Source organism: Xenia sp. Carnegie-2017, unplaced genomic scaffold, assembly GCF_021976095.1.
Source record: "Xenia sp. Carnegie-2017 unplaced genomic scaffold, XeniaSp_v1 HiC_scaffold_6, whole genome shotgun sequence".
In the NCBI taxonomy this organism is placed as follows: Eukaryota; Metazoa; Cnidaria; class Anthozoa; order Malacalcyonacea; family Xeniidae; genus Xenia; species Xenia sp. Carnegie-2017.
Genome location: NW_025813526.1, coordinates 16,580,430 through 16,600,490, shown reverse-complemented (window position 1 = coordinate 16,600,490; position 20,061 = coordinate 16,580,430). Strand labels below are relative to the sequence as shown.

At 33.6% G+C, this 20,061-nt stretch overlaps 1 protein-coding gene across 1 annotated transcript in view; it reads right to left on the bottom strand.

Moving 5' to 3' along the window:
- The window catches only part of LOC124457201 (neurogenic locus notch homolog protein 1-like), a 136,318-nt gene extending 116,257 nt beyond the window's left edge, over nt 1-20,061 (bottom strand). The window contains exons 1-11 of the mRNA XM_047007482.1: nt 19,892-20,061; nt 19,439-19,463; nt 17,269-17,497; nt 16,390-16,673; nt 13,622-13,732; nt 13,048-13,158; nt 12,716-12,826; nt 12,382-12,492; nt 12,057-12,167; nt 11,731-11,841; nt 11,400-11,510 (exon numbers count right to left, since the gene is read on the bottom strand). Of these exons, the coding sequence (XP_046863438.1) occupies nt 11,400-11,510; nt 11,731-11,841; nt 12,057-12,167; nt 12,382-12,492; nt 12,716-12,826; nt 13,048-13,158; nt 13,622-13,732; nt 16,390-16,673; nt 17,269-17,497; nt 19,439-19,463; nt 19,892-19,936 (1,360 nt within the window). The 5' untranslated portion in view covers nt 19,937-20,061. The remainder of the gene's footprint in view (nt 1-11,399; nt 11,511-11,730; nt 11,842-12,056; nt 12,168-12,381; nt 12,493-12,715; nt 12,827-13,047; nt 13,159-13,621; nt 13,733-16,389; nt 16,674-17,268; nt 17,498-19,438; nt 19,464-19,891) is intronic.

Below are 20,061 nucleotides of genomic sequence, written 5' to 3'. Positions count from 1 at the left end.
CATTATTGTAAACGTAAACAAAAGACAGGATTATGCCATTCAATACAAGCGTAAACGAAACGAATTTAGAGAATTACATTGCTTATACTACATCCATTTAAGGAATAGAGGCCAATGACATGGAAATAGGTATGCAGTTCTTTTACTTTTTTGCAGTATAACATAGTGGTTGGTAGTATAACACGACTTCACGTGGCTACCTACAAAAACCTTTGATATATTAGCGTATAAGTAATGTTCAAACTGAACATTAAAACGATACTATATTGCAATAAAAAGTTTCAATTTTTAGTAATATTTCTGCATCCAATAACCACACAAGTTAACGGCGAGTTTGTAAAATTACAAAAACTTAAGGAGAGGACTAAAGTTTTTTTAGTAAATACAACCGTAAACAATAGCGTATATATGTGGTTGTCAAAATCCGGAGGGGAGAAAATATTTTCATTTGGTGAGCCCGCGTCTTTCCGCTGACCTTCACTGCCAATTGCTACTCAACATTGAAGTGACGTCTTTTGCTGAAACTGCTGCTCGATTGCGGGCTCGCTCAAATGAGTAAATTACTGATAAAACGCGCAAAATTTCGTATTTCTTTGCTAAATTTCTTGGCTTCTACTTGTTTTTAAGTTTCCTGACTCTGAACAAATCTTCCTTCTCAATACATCATATTTATTCATTCGAGCGCCACAGGTTTTAAGGGCTTTGCACGACACCTATGTCAGTTGGTTAAAGTTTATTTTTTGCTAGTTCGTTTGCTGTTTCATTTCTAATTAAGAGTAAGAAAAGTACTCAAAAACTACAGAGTCTGCAGGACATACTGCTGTTACTATATGGTTAATCTGACCCCATCTGTCGTACATTAGCGCCTGTATTACAAAAGCTGACTCATACTCACTTAGTTTCCTTTTTGGATGCGCAATTTCTCTGTTACACTCATTGAGTTCAATAAGACCTGGCGGGAACAAGAAGCCTGGACCCGGTTGTCAAAAACATGGTGGTAATGGCGGATTTCGGTTAAAAAAACTTCATCTTTGAGAAATATTCGCTCCTATCTTAATCTGGATTTCTATTACTGCGTATAATAACGACAATCTTTTTTTAAATAGATGAGTAAATCTTTCCAGTGAACTGGAAATATGTCATTATTAAGTAAAAACATATCTATTTTTTTGAGTTACTTTTGGTGTGATTGATTCTCGGTGTCTTGTAAGTTATAACGAAAAGATTTTTTAATAAATGTACTGAAAACTTATAAGGAAAATATCTTGAACTAGAAGAGCAAAAAAAAAAATTCAAAATGCTATGATCATTTGGCTGGTTGAAACTTTCTGATTAGAGGCAAAATATTAGAAACTGAGTTGATTGTGAACTTTTTGGTTTAATCTTGCATCTACTACTGAACAGAACTATAATACTTTCCCTTTGCAAATATGATATCTGTTAAGGAAGAATGTATTATTTTCTAAAAATGCTTAAACCCTTGCACTACTCTTCCCTTGTGCCTTTATAAATTACAGCTCCCCACACTAATTTTTTTAGTTTCAAACAAAATTGAGACATATTTGAATTTTACATCATGCCTTTGAATTTTTCCTTAGTCTCTTGGTATAAACATCAGTGAAAGACTTCGAAATCAAGTTTATCTTTAGTACTTTTTTATCGTTAATCAAATCTATCAAATAGTACTTTTTTTATGCAAGAAACTAGACGTAATTAGAAAATTCCTTGTTAAAGTCAGACGTTGCTTCTTTTACTATATTGTTTATCCTTATACTTTTAAATAATTTCTATTAATTCTTCAACGAGCTCGTGTAGTAACTTCATAAATGTAAAAAAAAACCCATCAACTCTTTAGTATAAGTTACCCTGATAGTTCAAAGCTTGGTAGAAAAGAATCAGTGAACATATTTATTCAGTCTTTTTATATATTTATTGATTTAAACAAAAATTGTTCGCATTTTTTTCATATTTAGTTAGACATGCATACAGTTAGCACATACAATAATGGAAAGTTTTTACTTGTGTATGAACGTGAACTAATCCTTCTACAATCTCACGCACAAGCCAGCACATTCTCTGTTGGTCCTTGTACTATCCCAATTCAATAAAATTCCTCAGAGTACTCTTTTCACAATATTCCATCTATATGTACAAAGATGCAGAGTACTTTGAATCTTCTTGCAAATCTCTTCCTAATGGAAAGATGTTGGTAATTTTTTCACATATTTTCAGCAACATCACGAATAACTCCCACTACTACATACCACGTGAGCCAACGAACTTCCAAATTGTGTAATGTGATTCATCGATATTTGATAGAGCATATGTTCAGTAGACTCGGTGTTGATAATGGATTGTTTTTGTATTGAAACCTCGTCCTCCTTAGAGCTTTTATCGTCATCAACATGCTTGAAAACATTCTCGTCTTTGTTGGTGTACGAGTCTTCATCCAAAATTCTCTAGCATACGCTAGGAACTTCAACTACGTTCAATTTCATTAAGCTATTTTCAACGTGGCGTGTTTGCTTTTCGTCTGCCATGCTTGATTTTGTTTCCCTGTTGGAATTTTTTTTTAAGTATTCTTCTACCTCAATTCTCTAACTCTATACGTCATAAATATCATAGCATTGTCATGACCAAAATATGCAGATACAAAGGGTATGGCGAAAAAAAAACATGTCTAACATTGTCACAACAAAGAACATGCCATAAATATATAATTGAAAATTGCTAAATGTCTATACAAGCACCAATTTCAGAGCTCGCTAAATCAAAAATTAATTAAGAATTATTCTGAGCATGCGCAGTCAAAACTACCACTTTCCAAGTTCATGGTCATTGCAACGAAAACATTTTTTAAATTCTTACAGCAAAGAACATGCCAAAAATATTTAATTTAAAAGTTTGCTAATTGTATACACAAGCACCAATTTTAGACTTCACTAATTCAAAAATTAATTGAGAATTAATATTGAGCATGCGTAGTAAACTCCAACACTCTCCAAGTTCATAGTCATGGAAACGACCAACTGTCGGTACTAGTTTCGTGAGTAATTCCCGCACGTAGTGATAAATTTTCTGGTAAACCATGCGCGCATGGGTAGTCTTCTTTAGAAAGCACAATCGACTTGACCAGTTGCCCAAGTTTATGGTTATGGCAATGACCAACTGCATCTTCTAGCACCGATTTTAAAGTAAAAAACTGCTTTGTACCAATTTAATAGATAAATCACCTGTGCATGCGTGGTAACGATCTCAATCCTACCACAAAAGCCAGTGAATTTATGTATATATATATAAATCACCTAAAAAATTTTGTGGTGACAACTAAATGTGGTCGACAAACAACACTTTTGTGATTGCAGTTACCCTTGCAAAAAAGAGAAACCGCTTCGATGTCGACAACTACAATTTTACACGTTTAGTTGTCGACAACTTATTCAACAGACGGTATTTTTTCGTAGTCGACTAGATCTAGTGGTCGAAAACAAAATACCTAGTCTGTGGAGGCCCTAATTTACACCAAAATTTGGGGATTGATATAGAGTGTCTTTCAAATTGCAGGTATAGATGTGTTGTTAATGCCAGAGTGAGTCAACATAATGAACAGACAAACTTCATTTTGTTTGCTCATTCTGGAATCATCAATCACAAACTTCAGGCAAATTGAATGACTTTTATTTGCAAAGATTTCCATTAATTAAATCCACTTTTAGAATCATGCGACAACAAGCCATTTCACGAATCTTTCCAAAACTATTGCGCTTAACTGTCTAAAGTAGCAGCTACCACATCTTTCATTTTTATCATTAGCGACTATATGTACAAAAAAACTCATCATTATTCCAAAATCTTAAACGTGCATGACAGCTACATCAAAGTGCTAAACTATTGAAATGAAAGGCAACTAACAGGAACATTATAATTTAATTAACAGGAACATTATATGTAAATCAGCATTCTCTGATTCCCCACCTAGTCATGAGATCAAAATATAACATGATTCACAAAACCAATCACATTACCGAGCATCACGAACTGACAAAACGCAAAATTGACTGGGACTCGGAATAATGCATTACACGCAGCACTGGCTATAGAGAACAGCAGACTTGGAATGTTTAAAGTTGGTATACCAACTTGGAAGGAAAACCTCTAAATAGATCACAGCAATTGTCGGCACCTTAAAAACGACTTATTCACAATATAAACAATCGAGAAAATAAACACATCACAGTTTACACTAATCAACGATGACAAAACACAATTGACACCCACACACAATACGATGACGTGAGAACCAGATAACAAATACGTCTAACCAGACGTTTACTCCTCATTTGACTACACAGCTAAGTTTGTGGCATTCCAAAAACTTTTCTAATGTTAAGTCAGTAAAGCATGAGAGAGATCCATTTTCTCCCTTAAAATGGACGAAACAAGAAGGTTTGAAATGCACATCAGCCATATTTATCTTAAATTAATTTTTTCATTCAAATTCCCGCGCAAAACTATGTAGTACCCGCAGTAAAGAAATGGAACTAGAACTTATAAATGTTATAACATGAAGTTTCCTGAAAAAAAAATGGGGATTTAGATTTCTACGAAGTGAAAATTCAGGATGTTCGATTGCCAAATACAAAAAACTGCGGGTTTGTGCCAGTGACAGCAAATGGATTCGGATTCAGCATATAAAAATCTACAGAAATATGTAAAAAGAATTTAGTGTGCGAGTGGGGGCAACAAAAATCGTTTTCTAAGCCAATTTTTAATGAACAGAGTACGGAATATGTATAGCATCAGAAAATGTTGATGTAGACAGTGCCGTATCCAACAGAAAATTGTATTGTATATAGGGTTCGCCCTTGAACGTCTTGAATTTCAATAAGAGAGGCATAGGCAGATTAAGAAATAAGCACTTCAAAGAAGTTCAAAGTACATACTTTAATATACAAACAAACCATAAAAAAGTTATGTCGAATTTCAAAATGAAAACTATTGTCTTTTAGATCTCACCTTTACCATTATTTTAGTGGCCCTAATTTCACATATAACTATGAAGTTCACGCACTTTTATTTTTTCCACAGTACAAAGAAAAGTGAATAAAATAAAATGATCTTAAAGCGGGAATGTCGCTAAAAATACAACTGTTAACTTTGGAACCTCTTAAATTCACAAAAAATCCCATAAAGTAATAAAACAACAAATAGTCTCATATGTTTCGAGATTTAAAAACATTTCAATTTTTAGACAGTTAAAATAGTTCATCAGTCCATTCTTTTGGATTGTGATACTGAAACATATTTAGAAGTCATAAAAGATTTTCAAGTTTCTTAACATTTTTGCTCAAAATTTTTATATCATGCATCACAAGGACTGGGTAACTGAGTGCAATAAAAATAATAACATCATCTTGAAGAAGCTTCTAGTAAAAGTAAAAAAAAGCAACACTAATAACGGGCAAGAAAGGTTCACCTGTGAAATAAAAACTGACATGTACAAACTAGAGCTGTCATTCTAAAATATCTCTACCTTTTTATTGGAACAATACATAAAGAATTTCGAGTTGATATAAGTTGCAATCCCATTATATTAACAATATAAAAAGTGCATATCAAACTTATTTAACAGCTAACTTCTTCAAGCGAATTCAGTGATTTTTTTGTTTTTGAAGATACGTAACTTTCTTGGTTTATTCTTTGTTGTGCATCAAATCGTCTTATGTTTTATCAACACTATTTATTGCTAGGTAAAGTGATAACCTCCTTAATACAAACCAAAATTGTTTATTTTTAAAATTTTGACAAAATTAAATGCAAATATGTTGCAAGAACTTCAATCAACCCAAAACTAAACAGGAAAATATTAATGCTAAAAAGAGAATCTCTTGCAGTGTTTGGAGATCATCTGTTGAAGTGCCAATGAAACGAAAATTGTGCTATCTGAGCAATACTTCTATTGAAAAGATCCTTTAAAATGACAATGGACATTCTAAATCAGTTTATGCATATCAATTTTAATTTTTTAAAATAGTGAGGTTTTTGCTTTGTGTGATTTATATTAGAAATAACAAAAATGTCAAAGTCAATATAATAAAGAGGAATGCATTAACTATTTTAGAAAGTAAACTGTCATTTCAAAAGTTCTAGTCATTTCAAACATAATTCAAAATGCAAGATTTTCGCTTCATAGGCAGTTTAAGGACAATGATTTTGTGCCATATGCACAATGATAATGCATTATTTCAAATTTTTACTAGTTTGTTGATCTGAAGAAGCTACATAAATTTTGATTGTTTCATTGCATTAGATTTTGTTCGACACTCCAGTGCTCAACTATCTGTTTTTTTTCAGGAGACATGGATCTAAATACGATCTGAATTTTTTGTTAACAAAATTGTCTTTTTCTTTATAAGAATTCTTCTTATAACAGAAACTATTTGCCTTCCTGTTTGCGCAGCGTAATTTAACTGCAAAACAAAAACAGCATCGTATACCAAAAACATCTCCTCAAAAACTAAGACAATAAATCTGTTGTTTATGACCAAATTTTTGGCTGCTTTCTCTTGAACTCATCATCATCATCATATCTTTTCGCGTTTTTGTTACGCGTGTTGTAGCAATCAGTCGAAATCAGGGACGGCACGTGAAGACTTGCTACCTGTCCCTGTAACACCTGTAACTTGCCTGTAACTTGTCCATGGCTCTGTAAACCTAGCCCGGGTTGACCAAATTTCCCTCACATGGCTTTGGTCAACCCGGGCTAGGTTTACAGACGCATTGCCAAATGTGCCACGAGCCGGGATTGAACCCGCGCCGTCTGGCTTAACTCACGTAATTAACCATTTAGCCACCCGCCCCACTCTCTTGAACTTAAAGTCATTAAAACCTCAATTATCTTAGCCAAGCAACTTATGTTGCAACGGTCGTTTAGCTATTTATTTGAGAACATATTTCCATGGAATTATCAAAGGACATCTTGCATTTCTTTGTCACTTAGTTGTCACGCAGATGAAAATATTGCAATTGAATTGAGAGTTTACTTGAGAAATCAATTTGCTTGGTTTGAAGCGTTTCCTGACTCCAGCATTTCGTTGCTTTTTCAGTTGGACGGGGTTTGGTTTGAGAAGGTCTTGTGGCTTTTAGAACAATAGGTGGAAATCGATTTACCTATCAAGTATAGAATTGTCTAACGTAGATTGACCACGACTTTCTGATCTAGAAATTTTCTGACGGCCCTTGTCAAGATTCCTAAAAAAAGGACCTTCAGTCGTACTTCTTGACTTAGAAACGTAACTAAAAACAGCAGTAATTTTTTTTCCGCGAGGTGACCATATAGCAATGGTTTCATGTGCGTGATTACTAAGTGACGTAATAACAAGTTGTCTATAGAGTTTTTGCACTACGTCACTTCTACGTCACAAAATCTAACGTTATTACTTGGATTTAAACCATTGAAACTATAAGGACTGAGAAAAAGAACCTTTCCTTTTGTAAAATATGCTGAGCCTGGCTTTAATGTGCCAGTGGCAATTTGCATTGTGAGTGAGGTTAGACAAAGAAGATCTATGGTTTTTTTGGGTTAAGAAACTTTTGCTAAATAATATATGGCTAATGCTGACATAAAACTTCTGTAAATGTAGAAAAAAAAGAACCATAGCTACAGTTAGTATGCTTATGTAGGCAGTTCTTGTGACACTAAGACTGAAGAGCGCCATTGTTCAACAAGTTTTATCACCAAATTCACTTGGTCATACTCTTGTAGGACCTATCTCCAACATGGAATGAACTTTAGTTTTTAATAATGATAAAAACATTATAATATGGATTTACTATTTTTGGCATATTATACATAAACAGATTGGTGTCTTTGTTCAATGTGGATGTCATGCATCCACGTTTTACATTATTAATAACATCTATTAAATACCCAGTAATAAACAGTGTGATCTTCTAATGCTTTGCTTCTATATAGATATTTAATGTTTTTGTTAAATGGTTTTTTGCAAGATTAATATGATGATAGTAAAGACTGAGAAACTCGCAAAACCATTGGGCAACATCATCTTGTGTAGTTAGGATTTGGAGAGAGGGGAAGCTGATTTTAGTTGGGCTAGGGTGACTAATGTGTTTTTATAGCAAAGTGGTTTGAATGAGCTGTTCCCAACTTTTTACACAGTTTCTTTATGAAAGTAGTCACCATCAGTTGTTAATTTATGACTATAATTTTCTATTATTTTGTACTTGCAATATGCAATGGAGTTATTTCACGTAACTATGGTCATGGGAGAGCAGATTAATTTGATAGAATAAATTGGGACTACATTGACCAAGATAATATTTGATTGTTACAAGTTAAATGAAGTTTATAATACAATGACATATTTTATTGGGAATTTTGAATATTACAACACCAAAAATAGTACTCTTTTAAATTAGATCTTGTGCAAGAAATATTTGGTAGCTATTACTTGCGTGCAAGCTTCCACTTTCAATAGATACAATGACACAAAATATTATTTTAAGCAATATCCTTTCTTTTCACAGGCCAAGTTTATAAAAAGCGCAGGATTATAGTGTCCAAGTTTTAATGTTTTAGTATCTTAAGTTATTTTAAGTCCATGAAGCTTTAATGAGTATTAAGTTTGCTGATATGGGCAAGTACGTTGTGAAAAATACATACAAAGTGTCCAAGTTTTACCACTGGGAAATTATGCGATACATAAGTAGGAAAACTTGGCAATACTTTTCTCACAAAACATGCTAGTGCCCAATGGTCAACACAAGGTTTGCAATCCTCACTACGAACAATTATTAAAGAAAACCATTGAAAAAGTAACCCAGGCAATATCACAGTCGGCCATGTTAGTTCTATACCCCCACCCCCCCTCCTCAATGGTGGACAGCAAAACTGTAACGTGTTATCAATTAAACAAACCGAATAGTACACTTACAGCAAAGAATAAAGACGTGTGTATATAATGCACACAAAGTCCGAAATCAGTGGTTAATTTTAAATAAAAATTAACATTCTACATCAAAAGCTACAATATAAACATAAGCACATTCTGCTTTACATTTAAATTGCTGCCTTTCTTCTTGGTTCTTTCTTGTCTTATAACATTTAATTGAATAGTACATGCAAGAAAAACGTTTTTGTAGCCATAAAATAAGAAACATTAACTTAAAGACAATTTCTCACTAGTATGCCGAAGGCAGATATGTTTAGCCAAATCTGTATCATTACATCACACACGAGTCATTATCCTTTGATGAAAAATTTCATGACTGTAAGAAATGTGCTTACTTTTGCTCCTCAAACAGGGCTTATTTCTCTATTTTAGACAAAACCACAAAGTAATAATTTTTAATGCAAGATTTTATTAAATGTAAAACAAAACAATTACATTTAAAAATTAGTTTGAAGAATCAATTTAATCTTTCCATCTTCTTTAAAAGTCATGTAAAGGACTGCTGGTCGCCATGCCTATCCTAAAAAAGTAAAATCATTAGCTCATTGGTTGATAACACACATAGAAATTGTCTTATTCTTTATTGGATAGTTTTCCTTATTTTGTATATCCTCTACTTAGAGGATAGTTGTTAAACTGAAGCAAACTCACATAAAAAAACATAATTTATATTTCAACATTCCAGATACTTACCAGTCCACATTTTACAGCATCTGAAGTAGTCTATGTTGTGAAGCCAGTCACCATTATGATCTTTGTACAACCCAGTGACGTAATATCCAGCTTTTTTACATGTGGTCCATCCTTTCTTGTCAAACTCATATCTGATGTATTCATTGTAACAGTGAGCATACTTGTTTGGATGATTGACAGGCTTGCAACATTTTCCTTCCTCAATATTGTGTAATCTTTGGCCTTTGGTGCGATAGAGACCATTTAGGAAATATCCTTTTGGACAACAACTCCAGGTACTGGCCCTGAAAAATAATTTGTTCTTATTATTCATAATGTGTATAATATGGAAAAAAATATTAAGAACCACAAGATAAGTTAATAATAAGCATTGTTTTATTCATGGCAAAACTAAGTTAATTTTTGGATGAAAAAATCTTTCACATGAGATGCTTTTCATGTTATCCTATTACCTATTCTTTAAAAATTAAAGATCATATGGCTGCATTGCAGCGTTCTAAATTAGTAATGCCAATTGTAAGAACTTGTGACTTTTTTACCATTTCATAAGTTAACCGAAGAGAGATTACTTACTTGTCAAGTGATTTCCACCAGTTAGCATTTTTGCATGTACTTCGTTGCCCTGCGTATATTGAACTGGAAGTGCAGCATTTCGCTTCTTCAAGCTTATAAATTCCATCATTATTGAATTTTTTTAACTTGTTTCGGTAAAATCCAGTAATAAATTGTCTTGTATTGTCACATTTTGACCATCCTTTTTTGTCAAATGATTTCCACCAGTTGTCATTAACGCAACGTCTCGGTATAAACGTATCTATAGATGTAATGGTAACAGTAACAATATTAATTTGACATAATCCAGTCACATCATTCACTGCCTTTTTGAAATTTTGCTGTTTAAACGCAAGAATGAGCTGTTGCAAGTTTAATCAATTTTAGGAGACTTATTATATGCTCATCTTTTCTGGGCTTCTATTTTTTTAACATCTAGACTATTCCAATAAAAATGGCAAGAATTCAAAAAATTATGCATTTACATTACATTTCTAGAGATCAAAAAATTCATTCACATCTAGCTTTCTAAAGTAGCTACAAAAGAGTTTTAAACAAAGCAGTTTAACTAATTCTTGAGATAATGGTAACACACAAGCAACGTGCTCTTATATGCAATTTAATGGGCAGAGGTTGATTGGAGCAAATGAGAAGTTCAGCTGAATCTTTTAAACACTACTTTAAGAGATTTAATTTGCTCATTTATCACTTCCCTGTACCACAGCGCTATTTATCAATTTTAGATTATTATAGTTTTACTAAAATTTGTGATGCTAACGTTTTTCTTGTGTTGTTGCTCATGTCATAAAGTTAGAAACTAAAAATTATACTCAATAAGTTGTTTCAATTTGTTTTATGTTTGCAAGTATACCCATTTTCTTGTGTTTAAAAAAATATTCGAGCTTACATTGACACTTGTTTCCAAAGTAACCAAATTTACATTTGCAATTGTACAACTTTCCTTTCCTTTGACATACACCACCGTTAATACAAGGTTTTTTATGACAAGCATTGTAGACTAAAAGTAAAACAAGAGATATTCTATTAAATGTATCATCAAAAACATTAATGATTGCCCATAATTAGTATGCGTAAGAATTCCGTAGTGTTGTTGTAATGTGTTATTGAAACACTGTCCTGTCATTACGATTAGTAGAGTTGAATACACTAACTCATGCTTACATTGACAGTTCTTTCCAAAGTAACCAGGTTTACATTTGCAATTGTACAACTTCCCATTTCTTTGACATTTACCACCGTTAATACAAGGTTTTGTGTGACAAGCATTGTAGACTAAAAGTTAAACAAGCGATAGTTTATTAATTTAATTTAAAAAATGTTATTGATTGCCCAAATGGTTTTGCTCAACATTTTCAAATAAAAGAACCCAATATGTAAGAACCCATTATCTATAATTAGTATTGTAAGAGAACCGTAGCGTTGTTATAAAATGTCATTAAAAAATGTTCTATTATTAAAGTCACTGCAATTGAATACACTAACTCATGCTTACATTGACAGTTCTTTCCAAAGTAACCAGGTTTACAATTGCAGCTGTACAACTTTCCTTTCCTTTGACATACACCACCGTTAATACAAGGATTTGAGTGACAAGCATTGTAGACTAAAAGTAAAACAAGTTATAGTTAATTGTAGTTTAAAAAACTCTTATGATGGTTTGCTAAGTGGTTTGTTAAATATCATCAAATGAACGAGCCCAATATGCAAAATCATATTACATATAGTTAGTAAGCGCAGGAACTACAGTTGTTATACAGTCTTATTGAAACTGTTTTATCATTAAGATTAGTAGAATTGAATACACTAACTCATGCTTACATTGACAGTTCTTTCCAAAGTAACCACGTTTACATTTGCAATTGTACAACTTCCCTTTCTTTTGACATTTACCACCGTTAACACAAGGGTTTGAGTGACAAGCATTGTAGACTAAAAGTAAAACAAGTTATAGTTAATTGTATTTAAAAAACGTTTATGATGGTTTGCTAAGTGGTTTGTTAAATATCATCAAATGAACGAGCCCAATATGCAAAACCATATTACATATAGTTAGTAAGCGCAGGAACTACAGTTGTTATATAGTCTTATTGAAATTGTTTTATCATTAAGATTAGAAGAGTTGAAAACACTAACTCATGCTTACATTGACAGTTCTTTCCAAAGTAACCAGGTCTACATTTGCAATTGTACAACTTTCCTTTGCTTTGACATTTACCACCGTTAATACAAGGTTTTGTGTGACAAGCATTGTAGACTAAAAGTAAAGCAAGTGATAGTATATTAATTGTATTTTAAAAAACATTATTAATTGCCCAAATGGTTTTGCTCAACATTTTCAAATAAAGGAACCCAATATGTAAGATCTCATTATCTATAATTAGTATTTGTAAGAGAACCATAGAGTTGTTATAAAATGTCGTTAAAAAAATGTTCTATCATTAAAGTCACTGCAATTGAATACACTAACTCATGCTTACATTGACAGTTCTTTCCAAAGTAACCAGGTTTACATTTGCAGCTGTACAACTTTCCATTCCTTTTGCATACACCACCGTTAATACAAGGTTTTGAGTGACAAGCATTATAGACTAAAAGTAAAACAAGTGATAGTTTATTAATTGTATTTTAAAAAACATTATTGATTGGCCAAATGGTTTTGCTCAACATTTTCAAATAAAGGAACCCAATATGTAAGACCTCATTATCTATAATTAGTATTCATAAGAACCGTAGAGTTGTTATAAAATGTCATTAAAAAAATGTTCGATCATTAAAGTCACTGCAATTGAATACACTAACTCATGCTTACATTGACAATTCTTTCCAAAGTAACCAGGTTTACATTTGCAGCTGTACAACTTTCCATTCCTTTTGCATACACCACCGTTAATACAAGGTTTTGAGTGACAAGCATTGTAGACTAAAATTAAAAACATGGTTTGAGTTAATTGAATTTGAAAAGCGTTTAATTGTTGTCCATAAAGTTTAGTAATGATTTTATAAGATAGTTTTGCATAAGGCCTGGGAAAAGAGTTGTGTTTTGGGGTAAGTTTTTCGTTTATTGAGTAAATTTTTCGGGCAAATAGCCTTAGGTCCCCTCTAATCAAGACTAATCTCACGTGGAAATGTTTTTAAGAATTAATTAAAGCTTCATTTATAAACCACTTCCTGCTTGTCTCTTGTGATTTTGGAGATATTGCGACATTAAAGGAAATTCTAAACGCATTACAAAATTCAAAATTAATTTACGGTAGCTAGAGCAGAAATAGTTCAAAAATTAAGAGTGTAAGTTATAGTTTCCCATCAATAATTTTGTTATAGTTTAACTGCACAAATGATTAAAAACAAGGGACAAGGAAATATCATTTACAAATCATACTTACTTCCACAACTTTTTCCTTGGTAGCCAGGTTTACATAAACACTGGTACGATTTTATTTTTTTTAAACAAAGACCACCATTCTTGCAAGGTTTCTTGGCACATGGGTTGAAAACTAAGTAAAAAGAAATACATCATAAATCTTGCAAATGATTTTGAACATATTCTATCTGTTCTTATAAAATCGACATATGGGATAGATATTCTCAGAAGAACAAGAAAAATGGAATTATTCGCACGTAAAGAGTCATCAACATTGGAGCAGCTTCACTTCCTACACAACTGCAAACAACAACGAATCCTACCGAACAGCATCAACTATCGACCACCATTAAAAACAACTCACGCTCAACAAATTGCACAATCAAACGGCCGCCGTATGTTAAACGTCCTCATATCAGATGCCACAACCGCTTACGAATCTACTGTCATAAACTACAAGAACATCGAGAAACCGTAACAACATACACGACACAATCAGACACCAAATCCATTAATGAAGCCATTAAAAAAGCAACATCCGCATATAGAACAAAACGACACCACGAACTTCATCGAAAATTACAAGAATCCAGATCTTACAAAAAACTCCATCCCAACACAAACGAATTTGTCACAAACATCTCGAACAAACCACTAACCGAACAGCAAACTAAAATTTTAAACAAAGGATTAAATTACAACTTTAAAGACGCGAACAAACTTGACTACGTTGCCGACCTGGAATCCTCTTTAAAGTACACCAACTTAACAGACCAAACGAAATAAGACATTCGTCACAAAATCACAAATAACCTCTGCCACAAACCACCTGTCACCCTAAACTACGAAGAACTACGAGCAATTAAAAACCTACAAAACGACGACCAAATAATCATATTACGAGCTGACAAAGGACGCAAAACAGTTATCATGGACAGATCAGAATACATTGACAAAGCCAAAACCCTCCTACAAGACACCAACACCTACAAACTTCTCCGCACAGACCCCAGCAAAACGACCACCAACCGCATCAACCAGAAACTGAAACAACTAAAAGACAAAAAGAAACTAAACGAAAACGACTACAGAAGAATCCGACCCAATGACGCATCCACCGCCAAATTCTACGGACTACCAAAAATCCACAAAGAAAACAACCCACTTCGACCTATCGTATCGCTTCCAGGATCACCTACGTATGAACTTTCAAAATATCTTTATAACATTCTGTATCCATTAGTGAAAAATTCACCTCACACCATCAGAAATGCCACCACTTTCCTCGCCAGTATTGAAAACATTAAACTACGACCAGACGAAATCATGATATCCTACGACGTGACATCACTCTTCACATCCATACCACTAGACATCGCCAAACAAATTACAAACGAACTACTCACAAACGACAAAACTTGGCAAGCTACAACACAACTAGACAAAAATGACATCCTAGACTTACTCAACCTTTGCCTCTCCACTGAATTCACCTTCCAAAACACATACTACAGACCAATTTCAGGCACACCAATGGGATCACCACTATCCACCTTCCTCGCAGAAGCTGTCATGCAACACCTCGAAACACAATCAGTCACAAACAACACAAACATCAGACTATGGAAAGATATGTCGACAACATCTTTGCCATAGTCAAGAAAGACAAAACTGAACAAATTCTACACACCATAAACAATACCACAAAGAACATTACCTTTACTAAAGACGAAGAGCACGACGAACGACTTACCTTCCTCGACATCCTACTAACCAGAACAGATGACGGTACACTAAACACACAAGTACACCGCAAAACCACCCACACAGACCAAATACTCGATTTCAACAGCAATCATCCAACACAACACAAAATAAGCTGCATTCGAACACTTTTCAACAGGATAAACACTCATTGTAACACGAAAGAAGCCAAAAAAACAGAACGCAACTACTTATACTCCACATTTATTAAAAACAACTACCCTAGAAACTTCATAAACAAAACTATATACAAAATACAAAACAAAACACAAACCGACAAAAGCAACAAAAAACCGGACGAAACAGTAAAAATCGTCACATTACCATACATAAACGGAACATCACAAATGACTGCCAGCCTTCTTCGACCGTTTAATATTAACGTCGCCCACAAACCTACACAAAAACTCAAATCATGTTTCACCAAACATAAAGACAAAACAACAATTCATGATACAACTGACGCGATCTACATGATACCATGTAAAGACTGTTCAAAACAATACATAGGACAAACATCTAAGAAAATTGAAACAAGACTCACAGAACACAAAAAACAGACAAATCGACATACCCATCATATACTCACAACTAAAGAAAAAGGACAAAAAAACTACAAACAACACCAAAATTAAAACACTACACTCTAATATTATTAACACCAATCATATTAACAACACACCAAAACCCATGGCAACGCATTTCACCCCATCCAATCACATTAATCCACCCACTCATCTAATTAGACGCTCTAGACGTCTCCAAGCTAAAAGCACGTGTAAATAAATATTTTTCATTCTGATGAAGGCTCGAAGCAACGAGTCGAAAGCTCAATAAAAAATCAATGAAAATCCGGAGAAACTGTTATCTTTTATGTATTCAATGCCTGGATTACAAATTTTCAAACTTATCTGTTTCTATATGGTACTCAATTCCGTAGAATTAAATTTGTTCTCTATTTTGGAATAGTTCTGTTTAATGTGTTCATGTATTGTAATTTTCAAACCAATAAATTTAATATTTTACCTGGGGCCATTTTGCAGCATTTGAAGTAGTCAATGTTGTGAAGCCAGTCGCTTTTATGATCTCTGTATAACCCAGTGACGTAGTAACCAGCCTTTTTACACGTTGCCCATCCTTTCCTGTCAAACGCATGTCTGATATATTCATTGTAGCAACCACCATACCTTTTGGGATGGCGTATTGGTTTGCAACATTTTCCTTCCTCAATATTGTGTAAATGAATTCCCTTTGAGCGATAAAGACCATTTAGAAAATATCCTTTAGGGCAAACACTCCAAGTGCTTTTTCTAAAAAAAATTTTTATGTTTAGTTAAAACTAACTGCAAAGGTTACTGAGTTTTATGATTAACTCACATTGTGTGTACAAGACGCAGAAATTTTTCTTAAGTTTGATGAAATAACGACACACAAGACATTATTATCTATTATGTAGTTAAGTAAGTAAATGATTCAATGTTACTGTTTCAGTTAACAAAAATATAAACTATTCAAAACTAAATATAATTTCTCTTAGACAAGTTCAAGTATTTGCACTTCAAGAATTATCAAATAACGCTGTGATTGACAGGGTATCTATACCATTATAATTTGAAGATTTTAATCGAATTTAACCATCTTGCAAAATAATTTAATTTTAAAATAATTTCTCCCTATGAGTTGCGAAGATGTAACTTTTGGCACTTCCTATGCAAACTTGGCCACCAATTTTGATGCTTGGTAAATTTATGTTATGACGAATACACATTTAGAGCTTAGAAATGAAAATAATTGATGACTTGGCGACTTCCGTTCACGAGAAAACATAAAATGAGGAAAAAGTTCGAACACATTTTAAGGTATAGAATAAGTACTCAAAGTTAATTAAATCTAAATCATACTAACTTGTCTAAAGTTTTCCACCAGTTAGCGTTGACACAAATGCTCTTTTGACCTCTGTATCCAAGACTAGACAAACAGCACTTTGCTTCTTCAAGTTTGTAAATTCCATCATATAGGAAAGTATATAACTTGCTACGATAGAATCCAGTGATGAACTGTTTACTGGTGGAACATTTTGACCATCCTTTTTTGTCAAATGACTTCCACCAGTTGGCGTTAACACAGACCTTTGCTGCAATTCATGATTAAGATTAGATTAAGATAAGAATGAGTAATATATAAATTTTAATACGAACTTTTTCATTTTGTCTCATTGCGATTATCTCGTGCATGCCCGAAATATTAATCCTCTGTCGCATTCGTAAAAGTTAATACGAACAAAGATTATCGAATTTATTTCAGCTAATTGTATATCAACACCTCATATACATATAATATATTATCAGAAAAAGTATTAATCAATCAATCAACAAAAGTCTTAACATTTCATGTAAATATTTATGACATCTAATGAAAATACTCACAAACGGAATGCTTAATGGTTGTTCAATTAAAGTAAGGCTACAGGCTATCTCAGAGAAAACGAAACCAGCCCATATAATTTATGAATTCACTGCCATGATTATGCACAATAATTTAACCAAAATTCAAAATAGGTTAATGAACTTGTTCTATAAATGCTATTATTAACTCTCTTAACTTTTTGAATGAGACATCCGATTAACTCGCCTTGCCAAAGTTATTGGGAAACTGTGCCGAGATCTCGGCAATTCAAATTACTCGGTTTACCATGTAAACACGTTTGAACGGGAAACTTAGTTAGGCGAGTAGAATATAGGTACCAATCACGTAAGCTTCTATCCTACAAATAGCCTGTAAACTAAAATATGATAGCGAAAATGCATGAACAAAACATAAAATACGCCTTTCGAAACTTCTCTCAATTCATTTTATTATTTTTGCATTTTTTAAGAGTTTGCGATTGAACTATACTTCGAATTGTGGACTTTATGTGATAAAACGTATCGGACTGTATGCCGAGTTTCTCGGTGTCGTATAAACAATGCGCGCTGTTTCGTCGCGGGCAGCCGAGTTATTCGTCTAACAGGGTAACTCGGCTCCATATGAACAGGCGCTAAAAGCTGCCTTACACGAGAGGTTACAGCTAAGCTACCAGCCTTGCGAGGCACGTAGCACAGCACGTTACCACGTGTGCGGCTAAATTTCGATAAGAATAATACCTCAGTTGCGTGTCCGCGTGAGGAAAATATATATCGTGTTTGATTTTTTTTGCCTCGCGAGACATAACTCAACGTATGCGATACTCGTGAGTAGATGCTCAGCTACCAGCAAAAGACAACCAATGAAAATATGTAATTTTTCTACGTGAAGACACAAAGCCTTCGACCATATGCCTTCGACTATAGTATAATAAATATGGCGGCTAATTCAATTGGCGATAATAACGAACAACTAAATGAGCTGTTTGAAGAAGAGAAATTGCTAGTAATATGGCCTGTCTACCCGTGTTTGTACGCAGTCGCGAAACTGGTTGTGATAACAAGGTCACGAGGCGCCATCATTGTTGGCGCCGGGTGGGGAAAACTTAGAAAATTTAATGCCTTACACTCCCGAAAAAACTATTTTTTGGTTTCTATTTACAAAGCTAAATCATTAAACGTCACTCCTCGTACAGCCGTTTAAATTTAATTCCTAAATATCCTTCAGTCTTGGACTGTTTCCACCTGGGTCAGAGCTCATCAGCATGACAAAGAAACACACAGCACATCAGTGAAATTCAGTTCACTTTCAAAAGAAATCAGAAGGGCACAACAGAATATATGAATATGCACCCTACCCCCACCCCCAAATAACGTTCTACTTACGCCTCTGTCCAATGATAACTGTGTGCATCACATTGTTTCAAAAACGTTATATGAGTTAAAAAGTCATTTTACATTATCGTAAATGGCAGACTCAGCAAATACCAAAATTTAGAACAATGATCATTGAGAAACGTAACTGTCGTTCACAACACCAAACAACTTAATAAGAATGTTAATTACAAGAGCAAAATACTCATTTGGAATCATTTCAATGCAAACACTGAAATTTCGGTTGATAATGTAAATCCATTCTTATAAAAAGTTCTGTTATTACTATCTCACTTTACCTTTTTTAGCCTTTGTTGCAATGACCTAAACAGTAAAACGACATAGAATTTAGAAAATTTGTGACAATAAGTGCTTCATATCTACATATATTTTATTAATCCGGGACAACACTTAATGATAATAAAGGCGATCTGCCGTTCGACACATTTTTAAATACTTAAGTCGAAAACTATATCGCAAAACTAAATCTGTAAGTAGTTGAAAGTACATCCCTCCCTTTTTACAAGAACGGACCTTAACGAAAAATCTATGCATTAAGACTATCAGAGCTATTCCGCAGGACCAGTAGCTATTAGCCAAGATGGCTAACTGCCGTCTGCAATAATAATATGATATAGAAAACAGCATGCCTAAATTATTGTGTGTTTATGGAACTATTTTATTTATTCAAAGCTTTAGTTGGGTGGCTCAGGCCGTTAGCTTTTAGGACATTTGCTGTAACTTACACATACCATTAAGAGCAGAACGGCAGACAAAATAGTGAGACTTGACTTCATTGCGTACGCTTTATCCAGCACTGCTTCTTCTAATCATCAACTGGCAACAAGATGCACAGCCTAAATAAAACTGATACAATGCGAAAGGTGCTTTATAACCTCGCCAGTCTGATGAAATTTCTGTC